The sequence below is a fragment of the Mustela putorius genome, unplaced genomic scaffold (genome assembly GCF_011764305.1).
Source record: "Mustela putorius furo isolate JIRA1106 unplaced genomic scaffold, ASM1176430v1.1 tig00000551_pilon_pilon_pilon, whole genome shotgun sequence".
Taxonomy (NCBI): Eukaryota; Metazoa; Chordata; class Mammalia; order Carnivora; family Mustelidae; genus Mustela; species Mustela putorius.
In genome coordinates, this window is record NW_025421412.1 from 12,119,164 (window position 1) to 12,137,575 (window position 18,412).

Below are 18,412 nucleotides of genomic sequence, written 5' to 3' on the forward strand. Positions count from 1 at the left end.
TTTTTTTTTTTCATTTCTTTCAAGTATTAACCCCAATATGGACTTTAAAATTTTCAACCTTTTTCACTTCCCATGCAATTCCAAGCCTTTTTGTATTCAGACAGATGGGTGCTAAACCACATGCCAACTGGTGAGAGCGAAACTGTTTTCTGATTATCATTCCCCAGGCCTTTCATATTTTTCTCATTAATAAAGCAAAACAGAACTTACACACCCTTCAGATAACTTTTGCGGCACCTGCTCCAGACTGGAATGTCTTTGTTTATGCCGAAAAGTCCTGTGTAAATGGGGGAGACCAGTGAGGGGAGAGAATATGCGTTTCCGAGGCCTGCCTGGAGCAGGCTGCCGAACCACTTGTTAGTGAGCTTTGCTTCTTGGGAATGTGAAACAGGCTTGAATCCCATCATTCGATCCCGAGAGAACAGTCTTGAATCCCTGATCCTCCATTTCACTCAACACTTAATGACGGCATTCTTGAATGAGTTTGCAGTTCTGTGTTTTCCTTGATCTCTGCAGCCCGACTTCACATTATTATCAGTTTCCTTTCCTCTTCAGAAAGCCTGTTGAAGTAGGATTTTGTTTTAGACTCATCCTCCCCACCCCTGCTTTTTTTTTTCTTTTTTTTAACCCATATAACACAAGCATCCTTCCTGGGTGGTAAACCTAGGGCTTATAGTTGGGAACAGCTCTAATTGTGCTTTATGTCACAGGGATTCTTTGAAGATGAAGATGGAAAAGAGTATATTTACAAAGAACCCAAACTCACGCCTCTGTCAGAAATTTCCCAGAGACTCCTTAAACTTTACTCAGATAAATTTGGTTCTGAAAATGTCAAAATGATCCAGGATTCTGGCAAGGTATGACCATGTTTGGGAATATTTTATAGCAATATAATACTGTATTATTGATTGATTTATGATGCATGATTGATCATATGTATTCATAAATGTGTATAGTGGGGGAGAAACAGGAAAAATTAAGAATGGTTGGCCTTGAGTAATAAGTGTAATTTATTTCTTTGTGACACCTTTCTGTGATTTCCAACATCCTTCATTAAGTAAAGATTTCATTATTTTAGGGACACCTGGGTGGCTCAGTTGGTTGGGCAGCTGCCTTCAGCTCAGGTCATGGTCCCAGTGCCCTGGGATCGAGTCCCGCATCAGGCTCCTTGCTCAGCAGGGAGCCTTCATGATAATAAATAAAATCTTTAAAAAAAAAAAAAGATTTCATTATTTTAAAAAGATTATTTTTTTACAGGACGCCTAGGTGTCTCAGTCTGTTAAGCATCTGCCTTCGGCTCTGGTTATGATCCTAGGTTGCTAGGATTGAGTCCCACATCAGGCTCCTTGCTCGGTGGGGAGTCTGCATCTCCCTCTGCCCACCGCTCCCCCTGCTAGTGGTCGTGCACTTTCTCTCTCTCTCTCCCTCTCTGATGAATAAATAAATAAAATATTTAAAAACAAAAGATACCTTTTACAAAGTAACGTCTGAAAGGATATACCACTTTCAGCATGATGATGGACAGATGGACAGACTGACGGACAGACCAAGGAAGGAACTAACTAGCCAGCATGTTTGTAGGAATGAGATCTAGGATTTCTGTTTAAAGTGGGTGTCCTCTGCTGTATTGCTCTTAGGAAGACCTTTTCTGAAATTATACGTTTCTCTGTATATTTATGTATTCCACTGTCTTCGGGACATCTCCAGGAAGTTGGGTATCCCTTTGTTTCCTGAAATTCAGGCTGAGATAGATCTCCTTTTCTTTGCCTTAAAAATGTCCTCCTGCTAAATAAAAAGCCAAACAAATGAGTAAACAAACACAAAGCAGAATCCTGACTATAAATACAGAGAACAAACCAGTGGTTGCCAGGAGGGAAGGGGGCGGAGTGATGGGCACAATGGCTGAAGGGGAGTAGGAGATGTCGGCTTCCGGTTAGAAGCACAGCGCCAGGAATGTGGTCAGTGCTACTGTAATCGTGTCGCATGATGACAGATGGTAGCTGCATTTGTGGGGAGCACGGCTTACCGTATAGAAATGTTGAATCACCATGTTGTACACCTGAAACTAATGTAATATTGTGTGTCAGTTACACTTCAGTTTAAAAATAATAAAAATTGGGGCACTGGGGTAGCTCAGTTGGTTAGACATCGGACTCCTGGTTTTGGTTTTGATGGTGATCTCATGGGTCATGAGATCAAGCCCTGTGTGGGCCTTTGTGCTCAGTGGGGAGTCAGCTTGAAGATTTTCTCCCTCTGCCCCCCGCCCCCAGCTCATGCATGTACACATGTACTCCCTCTCTCTAAAATAAATAAATCTTTAAAAGAAATAAAATTAAAATAATGTAAATAAATAAATATTAAGTATTAAGCAGACAAAAATGTCTTCCTGCTCAGTTTCCAGCAGCAATGAGCTCTACATCCTTCTAAAGTCACCCCTTTGGGGAATCCTTAGTTCATTTTCCATCCTGAGCCCTGCTTTGGAAATCCTACTCTCTGAAATCTGTTTCCTTGAGGCCCTTTTTTTCCTCCAGGGAAGCGTCTTCCAGTTTCCTGCCCAACTGGTAGATTGGGGACAAGGAAATAGGTAATTCTGGATTCTGGATGCAGAACCTGAGCAAGGGTTCAAGGTCCCATGTTCGGTCTGCAAGCTTTGACCTGCTCGCCCTGTGTTCTGCTCTGCACCTTTGCCCCTGCTTTCTGCTGAGACTGGTAAACCCACTTAGACTTTTTCCAGACCAGTTTCCCCAAGGGGCAACCCTTTTCTGTCTTGTGGGGTGGGGATGAGGGAAGGGAACCTGGAGTTTGGCCACTCCAAATAGACTTTGGCCACTCGTCTTGGTTTCCACCTTACACCTCCCCCAGTCACCCTAATCCTATTGCTGGTCTTTCTAGACATCCGTCCTTTCAGGCAGCTGTAACAAACACCAGAGACTGGGCAGCTTATAAACAACAGAAATTGCTCATAGCTGCGGTGGTTGGGAAGTCCCAAGATAAGGCACCAGCAGATTCTGTACCTGGTGAGCTGCTTCATCCTGGTTCACAGACAACCGTCTCCTCTCACTGTGTCCTCACATGGTAGAAGGGGTGAGGAAGCTCTTTGGGGCCCCTAATATAAGGGCATGAATCCCACTCCTGGGGCATCACCCTCATGACCTAATCACCTCCCACCTGTCAGTACCATCGCATTGAAGGTTAAGATTTCACCCTGAGAATTTGGTAGGAGGATAGAGGGTTAGTCCATAGCAGCAGGCTTCTGAGAGGGGCTCTGACTCACTGGTTACCCCTCTGTGTGGGAACTTAGACTAGAACATCTATCGTGACTGAGCACTGTTTTTCTCAGAACTCTTCCCACCTGCATGGGAAAACAGGGACTCTGCCAGGTTGGGTAGCACACCTCTGTGCAAGTGCCTTCGAGAACTTCAGTAAACGCTCTCATCCACTGCTGTCTTCTCTCCTCCTTCCCTGCTCCTCACAGGTTAATTCTGTACGGCATTTGAACAGAGTTGCACAAAGGAAAGGGATAAACACACACTGTTGGTCTGTTTTTAACCAGAAACCTCAACACGATCTTATGAAGACCTTTTTTTTTTCTTAGACCAAATTACTCACATCCAACTGCCTTTGTTTTCTCTGAAACCGAAATCTTTGTCCAGGTCAAACTGTGGCTTTAATGTTGTAACCTCATCTCAGGGTTCTCCTGCGTTCTTCTGCCCCCAGACACCAATCCTCTGCTCTTCCTGCCGATATTGACATGGATCTACAACTTTGGAAATGAAGTCTAGGGAAATACCCCTGAAGGAGTAGGCAAGCACGTGGTATCCATTGCTTTTAAATTGGTTCTGCTGAGGAGAGTTACATTTCTAGGTTTGAGTATAGTTATAGGGATTGGCCAGATGGCTGTTTCTAAAATAGAAATAATAACTCATGACTTTTTGATTTTCTTAAATTCCAAAATTTTAGGCACATTTGCACCTATTTCTCATTTTTCTTCACACACATCCCCGTTGAGAGGACATTGGTGCCTGGTAACTTGAGACCCACAAAACCTCATTCATTTGTTGGCCCCAGTTCCAGAACTGTCTCCAAATTCTCTGTAGTCATTTCTGTCAGATCACTTTTTATTGCTCTGCAAGCTTAAATACGATTCATATGTGCAAAACTGATTTGTCTCCCTAATAAATTACCTGTTGTGCTTGTATGGGAAATGCCTGTGTTTCCTGTTCTGGTGTGTCCCAGATGTTAGCGATGCAGTTCTAAAAGCATTTATGTTCAGTCAGTCAGGAGCTAAACTTACAGTTAAATGAGTCTCAGATTAGTCTGTATGTGTGTTAAAGTAATTCATCCACGTCTGTTTACATCTAATCTCTCTACAGATTAATTATAATTTGAGGTTCTAGGTGTTAAACATTATTACTAGAATAAACTATATGTAAAAATACAGTTCAGGAGCCCAGCAGAAAAATCCATGCAGGGAAGTCATTCACTAGCATGATGTCTTAAAAAATTTCAATGTCATGAAAAAGAGGTGGAGAATTCTAGATTAAAAATGATCATTGACTAGATTCTGGATCAAAGAGCCACATTTGAGGAACTTTAATGGAGTGCGTACTGAGTGATATTATGGGTTAAGTTAATTTTACTAGGTATAATATATTATGGTCATGGGGGAGAATGTCCTCATGTTTAGTTGATGCTGGCTGAAGTGGCATCATCGATACCACTTACTTTGAAATGGTTCAGCTAAATAAAAATGTCTACGTGTGTATGTGTAAGTATCCGTCCGCCTGTGTGTATGCATGTGTGTGTTGAAACAAAGCATTAGCAATTGTTCTAAGTGGTGGGTATGTGGCTGTTTGTTGTACTATTCCAGATTTCCGAAATTTTTCCAGATCTTTTATTTCTTTATTTTAAAAGATTTTATTTATGTATTTACTTGAGAACACATGTGCGCATGTGTGAGTGCAGGAAGGGGCAGAGGGACCAGGACAAGCAGGTTTCCTGCTGAGTAGTGTGGAGTGGAGCCCAGCCAAGGGATGGGGTTTGGGGGTGGGGTGGGAGGGCTCAATCCTGCAACCCTGAGATCATGACCTGAGCCAAAATCAAAAGTCAGACATTTTACCGACTGAGCCACCCAGGCGCCCCTCCAAATTTTTTATTAATAAAAAGTGGAAAGACAAGCTTTGGGATGCTTGAAAGGAGTCTTTCAAATAGTACCAATCTCCCATTTTGTTTATTCATTTAAAGGTCAACCCTAAGGATCTGGATTCCAAGTACGCATATATCCAGGTGACTCATGTGATTCCATTCTTCGATGAGAAAGAATTGCAGGAAAGGAAGACAGAGTTTGAGAGGTCCCATAACATTCGCCGCTTCATGTTCGAGATGCCCTTCACTCAGACGGGGAAGAGGCAGGGCGGGGTAGAGGAGCAGTGCAAACGGCGCACCATCCTGACAGGTACGGTTCCCTGGCTTCTTCCTCGAAGAATCATGTCCAGACATGAGCCTGGACACCAAGATGAAGAGCTCTTCACAAGGGACCCAGAAGCTTCTAGAGTGAAGGGCCCTTCCAGCTTCGTTAACTTTCCCCATGTATCCATTTCAGTTGAATATTTATCTCGTGCTTACTTTGGAGGACTCCTGACAATTTTCTACTTACCCATTAGCACCTCCTTCTTTGACTAGAGCGGAAGTTCATATGCAGAGTCAAGTCACTGACCCTTTTTTAGAATCTGGTGAAAATAATGGACCCTCATCTCCTCCGAGTGAATATGCACATGATTTGAGGTGATTTACAGACTCCTTCTGAAACCCATGTGGACCCCTCTCTAGGCCCAGGGCCCCAAGAGCCCCTGCACACAGTTCTGTGTCTCCCTCACAGGAAGGGACCCCTTGTGTATCTTTATCACACAGTTCCCAGCACGAACTTGCTCGGGGATTGTAGGCTGAGTGAGTAAATGGAATATGAGTCTGGAGCCCTTCCACCTCATCTCCGATAGTGGCTGGCCAACCTCAGCTTGAATACCTCCACTGCCAGGAAGCTCACTGCCTTCTGAGGCTATCCGCTGGACTGTGACTGAGTTTTAATAGATTCTTGGACACTGTGTAGCCCATCGAGAACCCAACTTCAGAAATGTGTTTTGCATCATTTCCCAGTTCCTGGCAGTGTAGAATCATCTTGGGCGTCATTTTTACCTTCTTTGGGGGAGCCTGACCCACCCACTTGTGGGTTAGGGTCAGCAGCATGACAGGGATAACCTAAAAGAAAATACTTTCTTGACTCTTTAAAAAAAAAAAAAAAAAATCAGTGAGGAGGCCTGCTCAGAAAGCCAGGTGTGTCTACACCCAGTGTTTCAAAGAGCTGTCATTAAGCTCAACCAGGAAGGTCCCCGTCGCTTGTCCTGAAGTCAGTGTTGCAGGGTGATCTGGTGGGTCACTAAGATGGAACCCTGTGATGCCGAGCGCAGAGAGCACCGTTAAGATGCCGCATATCACATGGGCCTTTGCTCTGTCCACTGATTTGGACACTTGGAGTAGGTGAATTTGTATCTCAGTAAAGCTATTACCATAGAAAGACGATGACTCATGGTGAAATAGCTCAGAACAGCATATTGGGGAATCTTCTACCCTTCCTAGGAAGGAACTGAGATAAAAGTTAAAATAAAAAACAGAAAGCCTCCATTCTTAAAGAGCCCCTGCTTTTACAGTAAAGACAACCTGTAAAATAGAAACAGCGTGGTCCTCGACAGGGGTGTAACCCCTCCCCAGCTGGAAGTGATTTGTTTTCTAATGCACACAGTTGCAGATTTCTTCTTAAGACAGCTCCGTTTCTAGGGGGAGCCATTTTGCTAGCTTCGGCTGCTTATCTCTCCAGCTGCCATGACTAAGCGCTTATCACATTGGTCACGGAGCCGCAGCATCAGCATCACCCAGGAACTACCGAGAAATGCAGATTCTCGGGCCCCGCCCAGCCCCACTGAATCCGAAACTCTGGGTGTGGGCCCATGTTGAACAAGCCCCGCCCCTGCTAGGGGATTCTGGCACCCCGAAGTTTGTGCGCTGCTGCTTCAGATACACCAAGTTCACTGATAAGTCAGGGGGAGGCTTTTTTTATTCGGATGAGTCCGCTCAGGTAGCGTTTCTGATCTATAAACAGTTATTACCATAGGGTGTTTGCTGGCCACATTCCCTTCAGGGTTATAGTTGACCATCTGGTCACAGAAATATTTTTGAGTCGCTGAACAAGAGCCAAGCGCCCTGCCTGCCAGGACAGAGGAGACACAGCATCTGAGCACTGCAGAGAGAGAAGGAGCACCCCCCCCCCCCGGGGTTGTCTGCTCAGCTGTGAGCTTGAGAACGTGGGGGCGGAGTAGAGCCAGGGCCGGGGGCCTGCAGATCCGTCTGGGTGCTCAGCCGTGGGATCTTGGGCAAGTCACTTACCCACTAGTGCCCTCATCTGTAAAATGAGGTTTATGCTGTCCATCTTGTGTTAAAGAACTTTGTAAATTATACCCGGCGGCGGGGGGAGAATGTACTCTGTTTTGCTGGATTGTGCTGGATCTCAGCTGCCCTTGAGCCCCTTGCCTTTTGAGGCTACTGCTGCACCAGAGGGGATGACAGTACAACAGAACACCCCAAAAAGTACAGTTTTTATCCTGAAAGATCTCAAAATATCACAAGCATGGTTGGGCATCATAAAGATTTAAAGAATGGGTTAGGAAAAAATGGTACTAAATGGTACTAAACACTAAAAACACATATGCTAGGGGTGCCTGGGCGGCTCAGTCAGTTGAGTGTCTAACTCTTGATCTTGGCTCAGGTTGTGATCTCAGGGTCATGAGATCGAGCCCTACGTCGGGCATCGTGCCCAGCAGGGAGTCTGCTTGGGAGTCTCCTTCTCCCTCTGCCTTTCCCCCAGCTTGCTCAAGCTCGCTCTCTCTAAATAAAGATATGAATAAAATCTTTAAAAGCACGTAAGCTCTATATCAACTTTCAGTTAAAGATACACCAGTATATTCTGAAGACTTTGAACTTAAGAGTTTTCCCTTGTGTTATTATTTCAATAGGTTCTTAATTCCATTGCTTTGCTTCAAACCAGACCTTTGACCGTCCAAGTTGTAGGGGAGCCCTGGCCCTCCCTGCCCTCTGGACCCGGCAAAGGCTCACTTGCCTGGATTGGTCAGTCTGCTGGAATTGCAGGGTCATTTGCAAAACCTAGTGATCACCCTGCAGGCCCCTTTGCTGTACCTTTCTGAGCCTGCCTCCCAGCTTGACCGCCTCCTACAGAACTCCTGCTGTGGACATTCTTCCCAGTCATGCACTATTCCAGAGTCTTCCAAATCCTGCCAAGACTCCCAGAGGGGCAGAGGTTTTGTCCGGCTGTTCATGTTCTAGTCAGTCTCACCAGACTGTGCAGGCACCCACCCCTCTCAGCCACCTCTTCCTCATCCCCTACCCAGTCCTCGAATTTGCCACCTTCCAGGCCACTTCGTTCTTTCATTGAGCCACTGGGGCAGGACCACATTCATTAATTCAACAAACATATGGGGCCCTGGCAGTGTTCCAGCCTGCCTTAGTGACAAAACAGAGATCTCCGCAGTGTACCTTCCAGGAGGAGGAGACAGACAACAAGCAGTAAATATTCCTGTACTGGAAGTGAATGTGTTCCAGACAAACGCAAAAGCAGATCAGACATGCGAGGTTGACTGGGGAGGGTGGCAGTTTAAATGGTGTAAACTGGGGAGGTGACACTCAGTCCAGACTTGAAGGAGGGGAGGGGGTAGATCATGCAAACATCTGGAGGGAGAAGGAGCTGTCCGGGCCAAGGCCAATGGTGCGGGTGCTTGTATGCAGCACCTTCAGGGGACGACCAGCGGCTGGCGTGGCTGGACCTGAATGACTCTGAGGGGGAGTGGGGAAGATGAGGCCGGCAAGGAAGGCGGGGGGCGACCCAGCTGCACGGGCCTGCCGGGCTCAGGCACAGGCGCTGCGTTTTCTGTGTCATCATACTCTGCTTTGCTCCTCTACGTCTCCAGTTACCATCGCAAGACTCAGGACTTTCACGCTGAGTGAAATCCATATAGTCCATGGACAGCTCACAAATACCCTTGGAATTCATTTTTCTCTCATAAGCAGTGCCGTTGTCACAACACAGCCCTCAGAAATTCTGTGATTTGACATGGCTGTTAGCCTCCTGAAACACTTCCATGGGACTTGGTACAAACCCACTGCAGTTGCGCTCATCTGTAAAGTGCTTTCTGTCCACATCCCCATGCTCGCTGGCGGGAAGTGGCAACACCCGGTTCTTATCACACTACCGGAGAAGTGTTCGGTTCAAGGGGGGTTTATCAATGCCAGTGGCTGCCACTCAAAACTATCTACAAGGAATGCAAAGGAAATAGGAGACAAGACCTTTGGCCTTGGATTGGTTAAGAAAAAAAAAAAAACCCACAAACATTTAGGGACTGGAACAGGCCTGTAAGGGTGTCACAGTTGAGGCTGCAGCAGGCTGAACATCTCCAGCTTTTCTAGACTCCAAGATGGTCTATCTGAACTGTGTGCTCCATGGTGCTGGCCTTGTTTTCTCATTTCGTCCTTTCTACGTAAACTCTCCCAGCCACTTAGTAAAGAGCAGTGGTCCAGACATAATGCTCCCATCTTACCTTTGCTCATTAAAAACTAAACTAAGCTGTTAAGCATGTATATTCATGTCTGTTCATAAATATATATTAAATAAAGATACTATAGATATTTATACATCACGTAAAGCAACAAGTTAGAAATTGAAACAGACCCAAATTAGAAACTGTTTTTCTCTTCATTTTTAAACTCTTTGGTGTTGATACATTCTGATAGCTTGTTATGATAAATGAAAACAATACTGATTGGCTTTCTTGTAGCAAAGAAACTAGAAGAAATAGTAAATGTTTTTATCTCTGTTTTCTATTCATTTATGTTTCAGAATATCTTTGTCATAGTGTGACTTCAACAGTTTGTGAGATTCTGGTTCCTAAAATTCTTTGCTGGGAAATATAGTCTCACTTGGTCTTTTTTGTGGATTTCTCTGATTTGAGCAAACTCAAGCACGGGATTCAAAGTTCTATAGAGAAATGAATGTTCTCAAGGATATGTTTATGGAGTGATTTTCTGGGCTTGAAATCTGTTCTATGACATTTCAGAATGGTGTACTGTTCTTTATATCTTCCAAGCCATCTTTTACATACTAGCTCTTTTAGATTTCGCAACTTCCAAGGAAGGGAAAGCATTTTTGGTTAAGAAAATTGAGCAGGGAATGATAAAGTGATTTCTTCAAACACACACTTCTCACATTAAAGCTTAACAAGGACCCAGCTCTTTTGACGTCGCAACATACAGTCTATCATTAAACATATGCAGTGATAAAGGAAAATAGTACTCTGGTCCCACAAAATCCTGGCCTCTGCCTTGGGCAAGCTTTGGGTTCCTTACCTCTAACATGAGACTACTGAGTATTTCTACTTCAGTAACTGTAAAGATGGTGCGAGCTGTGGAATGATTCTGGGACCTGTTCCTCCACAGCAATACACTGCTTCCCTTACGTGAAGAAGCGGATCCCTGTCATGTACCAGCACCACACCGACCTGAACCCCATCGAAGTGGCCATTGACGAGATGAGCAAGAAGGTGGCCGAGTTCCGGCAGCTGTGCTCCTCAGCTGAGGTGGACATGATCAAATTGCAGCTCAAACTGCAAGGCAGCGTGAGCGTTCAGGTGAGCCGAGCGCTGGACAGAGCAAACCCAGGGCAGCAGGTGCCAAGGCTCATCTGGACCTTGGTCAATTTCAAGTCCAGCCAGGTTGAGTGTAGCTCCTCCGCTTACCTGGTGATCCCATTTACATTCCAGGATCTGTGTAGTTTCTTCTGATACCAGAGGGGGGCGGTAAACTGGCACACTCCCCACCCCCCTCCCCACTACCACCTAAACCCACTTGTAGAGAGAGTGCCCCCTAAGCTGTCTCCTAGGGCCCTGAGACAGCTCTCCATATGAACCTTTTTTTTTTCCCCATTTTTTTTTAGTTTTTTTTTTTCAGTTTGGGGAATTCAAGTGGCCTAACCAGAAGCATTAAGACTCTTCTAAATATAAAGAAGCTGTAGGTTTCCTTATAAAACTGTTGTTTTTGGTTTCTATGAAATTTATAATCTGGAAAAGTACCTTAAGTTTCACTCTCTTAATTTCTGATTTGCGGAAATTCTTTATTTTAATATAACTCAATTAATTTTTCCTCAAGTGGTAGCATTTTTGTGTCCTCTGTAAGAACTTGGTTCTTAAGTCTGTCTCAGAAATGTTCTATATTTCCTTCTTTTGTTTGGCATTCCTATATTGATTTGCAATCCATCCAGAATGGATTTTTGTATGTGGTAACAGATAAGGGCAAGATACATTTTTTTCCATATAGCTTCCAGCAATGTGCACCATTTTATGGAAAAGATCAAGTACTGATTATACATATATGTTCATATAAGTACTGATTATACATATATGTTCAGCTGTGAAAATTTAACAAGCTATACTCTCATATATACCTTTTGGTTTGTATATCATACTTTAAAATTACTGGTTTTTAAAGGGTATCTTACTTATGTGTTTTCCTAGGAAATTGGTAAATGTTCAATCACCTCTTTGCAGTGATTAGTATGCTTCTTGGCTTTATTGATTTTAAGTATATATAAATAATTCTAGCATATATTTTACACACACACACACACACACACACACACCCTCATAGCTAATTCTTTTCTCTTTCAGAAAGGGTGCATTTGGGCACCTGGGTGGCTCAGTTAGTTAAACGACTGCCTTCAGCTCAGGTCATGATCCTGGAGTCCCAGGATTGAGTGCCACATTGGGCTCCCTACTCAGTGGGGAGTCTGCTTCTCCCTCTGACCCTCTCCCTTCTCATGCTTTCATGCTCTCTCTCTCTCAAGTAAATAAAATATTTGGGGGGGAAAGGGGGTACATTTATGAAAGTTGCATTTGGATTGTAATAGCTAAGCTTTAGGGGGGTTTTGGTTCATTTTTTGGAACGAGTTCTTGTCACCTTTTTATCAGATCCACACTGGGTTGTTGCCTATCGTTTCTAAATACCCTTCACCACGGAAGTAATTACAGATGTTTGAATCTCTTCCCTTATGACCTGAACGACTTAAGTGCCAAAATAAGTTATCAGGTGAATTTGGTAAATATTCCAGCAATATGAGTGATTACATAATGGGGTCAGAGATCACAATTTTCTGCAGTTAAAAAACAAAACCGTTCACTCAGTAACATAGCCCGGGAACATCCAGCCTCTATCAGAACACCAGCAGAGGGGTGTGGGCGCCAGTAAAGGGTGTGCCTGGACAGGTTGAGCTTTCTAAAGGGCAAAATGTGCCCTGCCGTTTGACAGTAGCCTTAGAGCTTTATAAATACCCAATCATCAGGGCGCCTGGGTGGCGCAGCTGACTGAGCGGCTGACTCTTGGCTTCGGCTCAGGTCTGATCTCAGGATCTTGAGATCAAGCCCCACTGCAGGCTCTGCACTCCATGCACTCTCTGTCCTCCTCCGCCCCCGCACATACGCATATGCACACTCTCTGTCAAACAAATAATTCTTAAAAATATATATAAACACCCAGTCATCTTGAAAAGCAAAGGTGATTACTCCATGATGAGGAGATTCTTGTACAAGTGTACCCACCAAGATGATAACAACGTTGCAGCTGGAGGAAATTAACTTTACCGTTTTATTTGTGTATTTCTGTAATTCTTTCACCAAGAGCCTTGCTGGGGTTGCTCTTCTGTAAGACAGAGCTATCGAGTGGCTTGTGCGACTCTATTCTCCAAGATTTTGCTTTGTTAGACCTTAGGAAGTCTTATCAACTTTCTTCTTTACGTATCCTTAAAATTGAGTAGATTGTGTCATTTTGGATAATTGGTCATTTGGGTCATGCCCAGGTCATTGACGTAGTTCCGCACACAACACCAGTGTGATGACACCCACAGTCGCCTTTAAGGGTTAGCTAGTTGCTCCTGTCTCGGAGGGCCCACTTCCCACCACTGTGGTCCTCTCTCTCCCTGTCTCTGGTTCTCCTCCCGTTGCTGCTCCAGTCCTGTCCACCATGGATCAGAACTGCAGCCCAGCTCCTTCACCAACAGTGATAGAGCAGACAGACAGCCCGCTCTACTTAACTTACCTTCTGAGCCCACCACACCTCCCAGGAAAAATGATGCAGTAATCACATGGTCAGGTTGTTTCTCACGCTGTCTCAGAGGCCTGGGACTTTCTTCTTCCCACCCAGTAGGTCTAATTAACCTTCCTGCTCTCTACATTTTCGTGTATCCTAACCTGCCCGACTTCAGAGAACTTTTCTAGGCTGATTGAGAGATGCAGGGTTCTGGTTCACTCCCCCTTTTGTAAAAGGCCCCTAATCTTTGGCATTCAGCCCATTTCACATGGTTACTTCATTTGAAGGTAGCAAGGCAGTTTGCTCTTGGCCATCTACACAGTTCAAGGAGGCGAACGGTTGGTTTTTAAAAACCAAAAATATACTATATTCTTTGGCTTTTCACTAAACTCACCAGATGGACCTTAGTTCAATGTAGAGTAGCACAAATATCAATTGGAAGACTTGGGCTCTGATCTTTCATTTATTGGATGTTCAACCTTGAACAGATGGTTCCGTTTTCCAAACTTGGCTTCTTCCTTCATAAAATGAGCCATCATCTCAAGTGCCCTGATGATGTCTGAGTTGATAAAATCAAATGACATAGAACAACATAAGCTTTGTCCATGGTTTCCTCTTTGGGCTGTCCATTCCTGGAGGACACAGATCATGACTAACTCAAATGGCATTTTTAGAACCTGCCGACTGAAACCACATCAGTGATAATGGTCATTTTTATCATAACATAATTTTAAATATTTGTTCTTTATCTAGGTCAACGCAGGCCCACTAGCATATGCCCGAGCTTTCTTAGATGACACAAACACAAAAAGATACCCAGACAACAAAGTGAAGCTGCTTAAAGAAGTTTTCAGGTAAAGCACACTGGAAATGTCTTTCTCTCATCAAATATCAGTCATTTCTGGGCTCATTCATGAAAAAGATACTACCAGTTGGACTCACAAGTTGTGTCCTCAACTTGTCTTTATTTCCCTCTCACACCGTTTTAGGCAATTTGTGGAAGCTTGTGGTCAAGCCTTAGCAATAAATGAGCGTCTGATCAAAGAAGACCAGTTAGAGTACCAGGAAGAAATGAAGGCCAACTACAGGGAGATGGCAAAAGAGCTTTCTGCAATCATGCATGAGCAGGTAGGTGCCGTGCTGGGGTTCTCATTTTGAGCAAGCACACATTAGTTGGGATCTTGGATACACCCTGTGAATCTTCTAGATTTTTGAATCTAGAAACCTTCTAGATTTTTGATATTTAAACCTTCTAGAATTTTGATATTTGAAGAAGAATGTAGCATGCTATCTGCTGCTACTTTCTGAACACAGGTTACTTGGGGGAACAGCTAACAACTCACCCACCTGATACCAGCCAATATGACCAGAGGAGTGCAGCACCCACCTCCCTTTTGTCTAGCTCAGAGTTGGCCATGGCTCAAAGCTCTGTCCCTCCCCACACCAACCTAGTTTAAAACAAAACAAAACTCTCGCAAGAAATACCCGTAGTATTCCTAGAAGTTTTTTCATTCACCCAATCCTTTGAAAGACTAGGATTTACCAGCCCAGCTTAAGGAATATTCTGTTGCATTAAATGACTTTTGTCACTTAAAAAAATAGAGTTGTTCAGTTTGGGGTTATTTACAGCTGACCTGGGTGCCCCAGTGGGTTCTTCATGGCTGCTCCGTGTCATGATGGGCATCCTTCCCGGTTATGTGCTGCTGTCACCTTCATGTATGGGCTCCTTCCAGTAGGATTGCTTATGTGGGCTCAGCTGGCTGGGCAGCTGACAATGTCAGAGAGCAGCTGCCACAGCATTGCTTTGTCAGGGGTCCATTTTCCATCAACCACAGTGATGCCCTCCTAGTCATGGTGCCAGTCTTAATAAGCCAACGTTAGCACCGCCATCGTATGTGATGACTTTTGTCTGTTCCCTCCATAATGGTCTCTCAGTCTTGCAAATGGAAGCCAGGCCCACTTGTGTCAGTTAACATACCATGTGATAGTCTAGTTAGGAAATTTCTGTCATGGGAAACTAATTTAAATGTCTAAGCTCTCACTTGTGTGCTTTCTTCCCTCCTCCATGCTGGCACAATCAGATGGGATGGTAATGTCATTTTTCAATTCTATTTTTCTGAACCTCAGTAGAGTATTTCACATCAAGTTAGGACTGTGTTTGAACAGCTGTAGACGATGGCATAAGGACAGTGTGTGTGCGTGTGCAAAAGGAGCCGCCCTCTTCTGGACCTTTAGGAAAGTAGAAAAAAATGGAAATGATGAAAGAAAGAAATGTATGAATAATTAAGCAGAAAGGGATGGTCTCGTGGAAACCAGTTTTTGGAGAAAGCTTGAGGTCTTCTCCACAGAGCTTGCAGATTCCTGTGTAACAGAGTTTGATCAGTTGGTGTCAGCATTTGGCACCAGAAGAGATGAAAGTAGGAAAAACATATGGACTGATAATGTTGACGTAAACTCCCATGTTATTTGGACATTTAACACAGGGCTGTACTCTAAGAAACTGCACCTTGAACTTTCCATTATCTCAACAACTGGGAAGAGTAAACTCTTTTGAACCCTCAAGCAAAAAAGGTTTATGACCTGGAGTAGACTTGCTTTGGGATTTTCGGGGTGAGCCTTTGAATATGTATGTTCTTCTCAGTTGCTGCCTGGCAGTAGGTCAAATCTTGCCCTTAGAATTCTCCCCTGCGTTACCGAATGTGAAGAGAGACTTGTTCCGGGTCAGACAGGCAGCTGCTCGCTCCTTCCCAGGATGGAAATCCATAAAGCCCCGAGAAAAGGAGCCAGTAGAGGACAGATGCTCAGGATTCATTTTTTAAAAAGACTTTTCCAAGGGACAGAACTAGGTCATGTCCCTACCAAATATGTGTAAGACAGGCTTCACCGCCTTATAATCTGGCAAGTCTAGAAGGTGAGTCTAGATGGCTCCATTCACTGATTTGTAAAGGAAACAAAACGTGTTGTGCTTGACTTTCTCTGTGTGATCCTGATCTGACAAAGGCCATTTGCTAGTTGAGCTGACACAGTGCCTCCACAAAGCACCATCATTCAGGGGAGCAGTGACCATCAGGGAATGAATAAACATTGTCATTGAGAAATGTCCCTAGGGGCATGACACCTGGGTAATGTTGTGTTTTTGTGCCTCAAGATTTGCCCGCTGGAGGAGAAGACGAGCGTCTTACCGAATTCCCTTCACATCTTCAATGCCATCAGTGGGACTCCAACAAGCACCATGGTTCACGGGATGACCAGCTCGTCCTCAGTTGTGTGACTTTGCCTCATGGGTCACCTGTGGGGACTTGCTTTGTCATTTGCAAACTCAGGATGATCTCCTAAGCTAATCACTGGGCTCACACAAGACATGGGGGTGACCGAGCACAAGGAGACGTGAAGGGGAATGGGAGAGAAAGGAAATGAAGAACTGTGTTATTTCGTAGCAGATTTTCTAGAGGAGTCATAGGAGGGTACACATATTTTTTTAAATCTTGCTGGCAATATTCAAAGTTTTCATTCTGTCTTAACAGAGGTGTTGGTGGACTCTCTTAAGCTGGAGTGAAATTTTATTCTTCCTTACAGAGTAGTATTAAAATAAATGGCCTGGAGTAAACAAGTGTTCTGGAATGTACTTAGTAGGGACAAGTAGCGCTGAAATGGAGGCTGGAGTAACGTCCACCTCTAGGCAAAACTGGAAAATCTTGAACATATTTTTTTTTTTCCTGTGGCACATTCGGGTTGAATACGAGAACTATTTTTGTGACTAGTTTTTGATGACCTAAGGGAACAGACCGTTGTAACTTTTGTACCAGTGAGCCAAGGAGGGTTAGTGCTTTTATACTCACCTACTTGCATTTAAAAGAATATGGGAGCTTAGGAAACTGTGTGAGCTTAAAACTAGTCAAGCAGTTTAGAACCAAAGGCCTCTATTAATAAACAAAACTATGCTAAAAACTTAAAAGTAGTACAGTATATAGTTATGTACATACTCTGTCCATACAGTCTCCGCATTCTGTACATACACATATGACATTTCTACATTTTTAAACTCCTCACATCAGCTTCTGCATTAAGTTCAGTTGTGACAAACTCGTTCCGCTCTTCGCATATGCAACACACTTGACCTTTCTGTTTTATCCTTGTACATAAAGAAGTGCAATATGGAGATGTACACAGTCTTTGCTATGTTAGGTTTATAAACTGTTTTAAAAAAATTTCATCCTTTTGCCAAAGTGGTGGAGTGTATCGTCGGTAAATCATAAATCCTGTGGTGAATAGTGGTGTAATTTTAAAGCTTTCACCATGTTATATTTTCTTTTGAGACATTAATTTAGTAATTTTATATTTGGAAAAATAAAGGTTTTTCATTTTATTTAACTAGAATCTCTGCCCTGCTGTAATTAAACATTCTGTACCACATCTGTATTAAAAATAACATTGCTCATTTTCCGGTAGTGAATATTGGGTATTTATTGTTTGACCGTCCCAGGAGGGGCAGGATATTGGAGTCCTTGGGGGTGAAATGACGTGGTTCATGAAATCTGCTGCAAAATACTTGAGAAGAAAGAAGGGGTGTGGGTGGATGAAACAAGGTCGACAAGTGCTGGTGATTGTCGAAGCTGACGTTGGGTACCTGGGGAATCATCACACCAATTTGTCTGCCCCTGTGTGTGTTTCCACGATGCAGATTTCAAGAGGCAGGTCTAGGCATCAGATCTGCAGAGGATTTGCCTAAACGCACTGTTGTGCCACAGTCTGGCTCTGGACTCCTCTCGTCGTTGCTAAATATGCGTAGACACCCCGTTGCCTCTGGCTTTTCCTCTTCAGCTGTATCGAGAGTTCCATCAGCTTCCTCGCTTATTTTGAGATGAATAACTTGGAGACAAGGTGGTCTTCGATCCCAGCAACGCGTTGGCAGCCGAGTGTCCACACACTCTCCGTGACCCATGTTGTCCCAAAGAAAACCAAGTCAAGTGGCAGCTCTCGCTGCAGGGGCTGGGCCTGCCTCTGGGGTACCCAGCGACTGGCAGGTGAGTTCATGGTCACCAGCCCCATATACTTGTGGCGGTAAAAGGAGGAGGAGTCTTTCCACAAGAAATAAAACAGCTGCTTTTCCTCCTTGAAGGGTTTTAAAGGCTGCTTTTTACATACCAGTTGAGGGGAACAAAAGGTGATGCCCATCTTGAACATTCTCAGTCAGTGGAAAGGCCGTGTTTTAAAGGTG

The 18,412-nt window shown here is 44.1% G+C and overlaps 1 protein-coding gene across 24 annotated transcripts in view; it reads left to right on the forward strand.

Annotated features, from left to right (window-relative positions):
• DOCK9 (dedicator of cytokinesis 9) overlaps window positions 1-17,635 on the forward strand; it is a 275,916-nt gene extending 258,281 nt beyond the window's left edge. For 23 of the 24 annotated variants that reach the window (XM_045081367.1, XM_045081374.1, XM_045081380.1 and 20 more), the window contains 6 exons: window positions 711-857; window positions 5,245-5,455; window positions 10,555-10,745; window positions 13,948-14,048; window positions 14,184-14,322; window positions 16,343-17,635. In XM_045081367.1, the coding sequence (XP_044937302.1) occupies window positions 711-857; window positions 5,245-5,455; window positions 10,555-10,745; window positions 13,948-14,048; window positions 14,184-14,322; window positions 16,343-16,465 (912 nt within the window). In that variant the 3' untranslated portion in view covers window positions 16,466-17,635. Of the gene's footprint in view, window positions 1-710; window positions 858-5,244; window positions 5,456-10,554; window positions 10,746-13,947; window positions 14,049-14,183; window positions 14,323-15,275; window positions 15,284-16,342 lie in introns of all 24 variants that reach the window. The other variant, XM_045081375.1, reaches the window with a different exon arrangement.
• The last annotated feature ends 777 nt before the right edge of the window (window positions 17,636-18,412 follow it).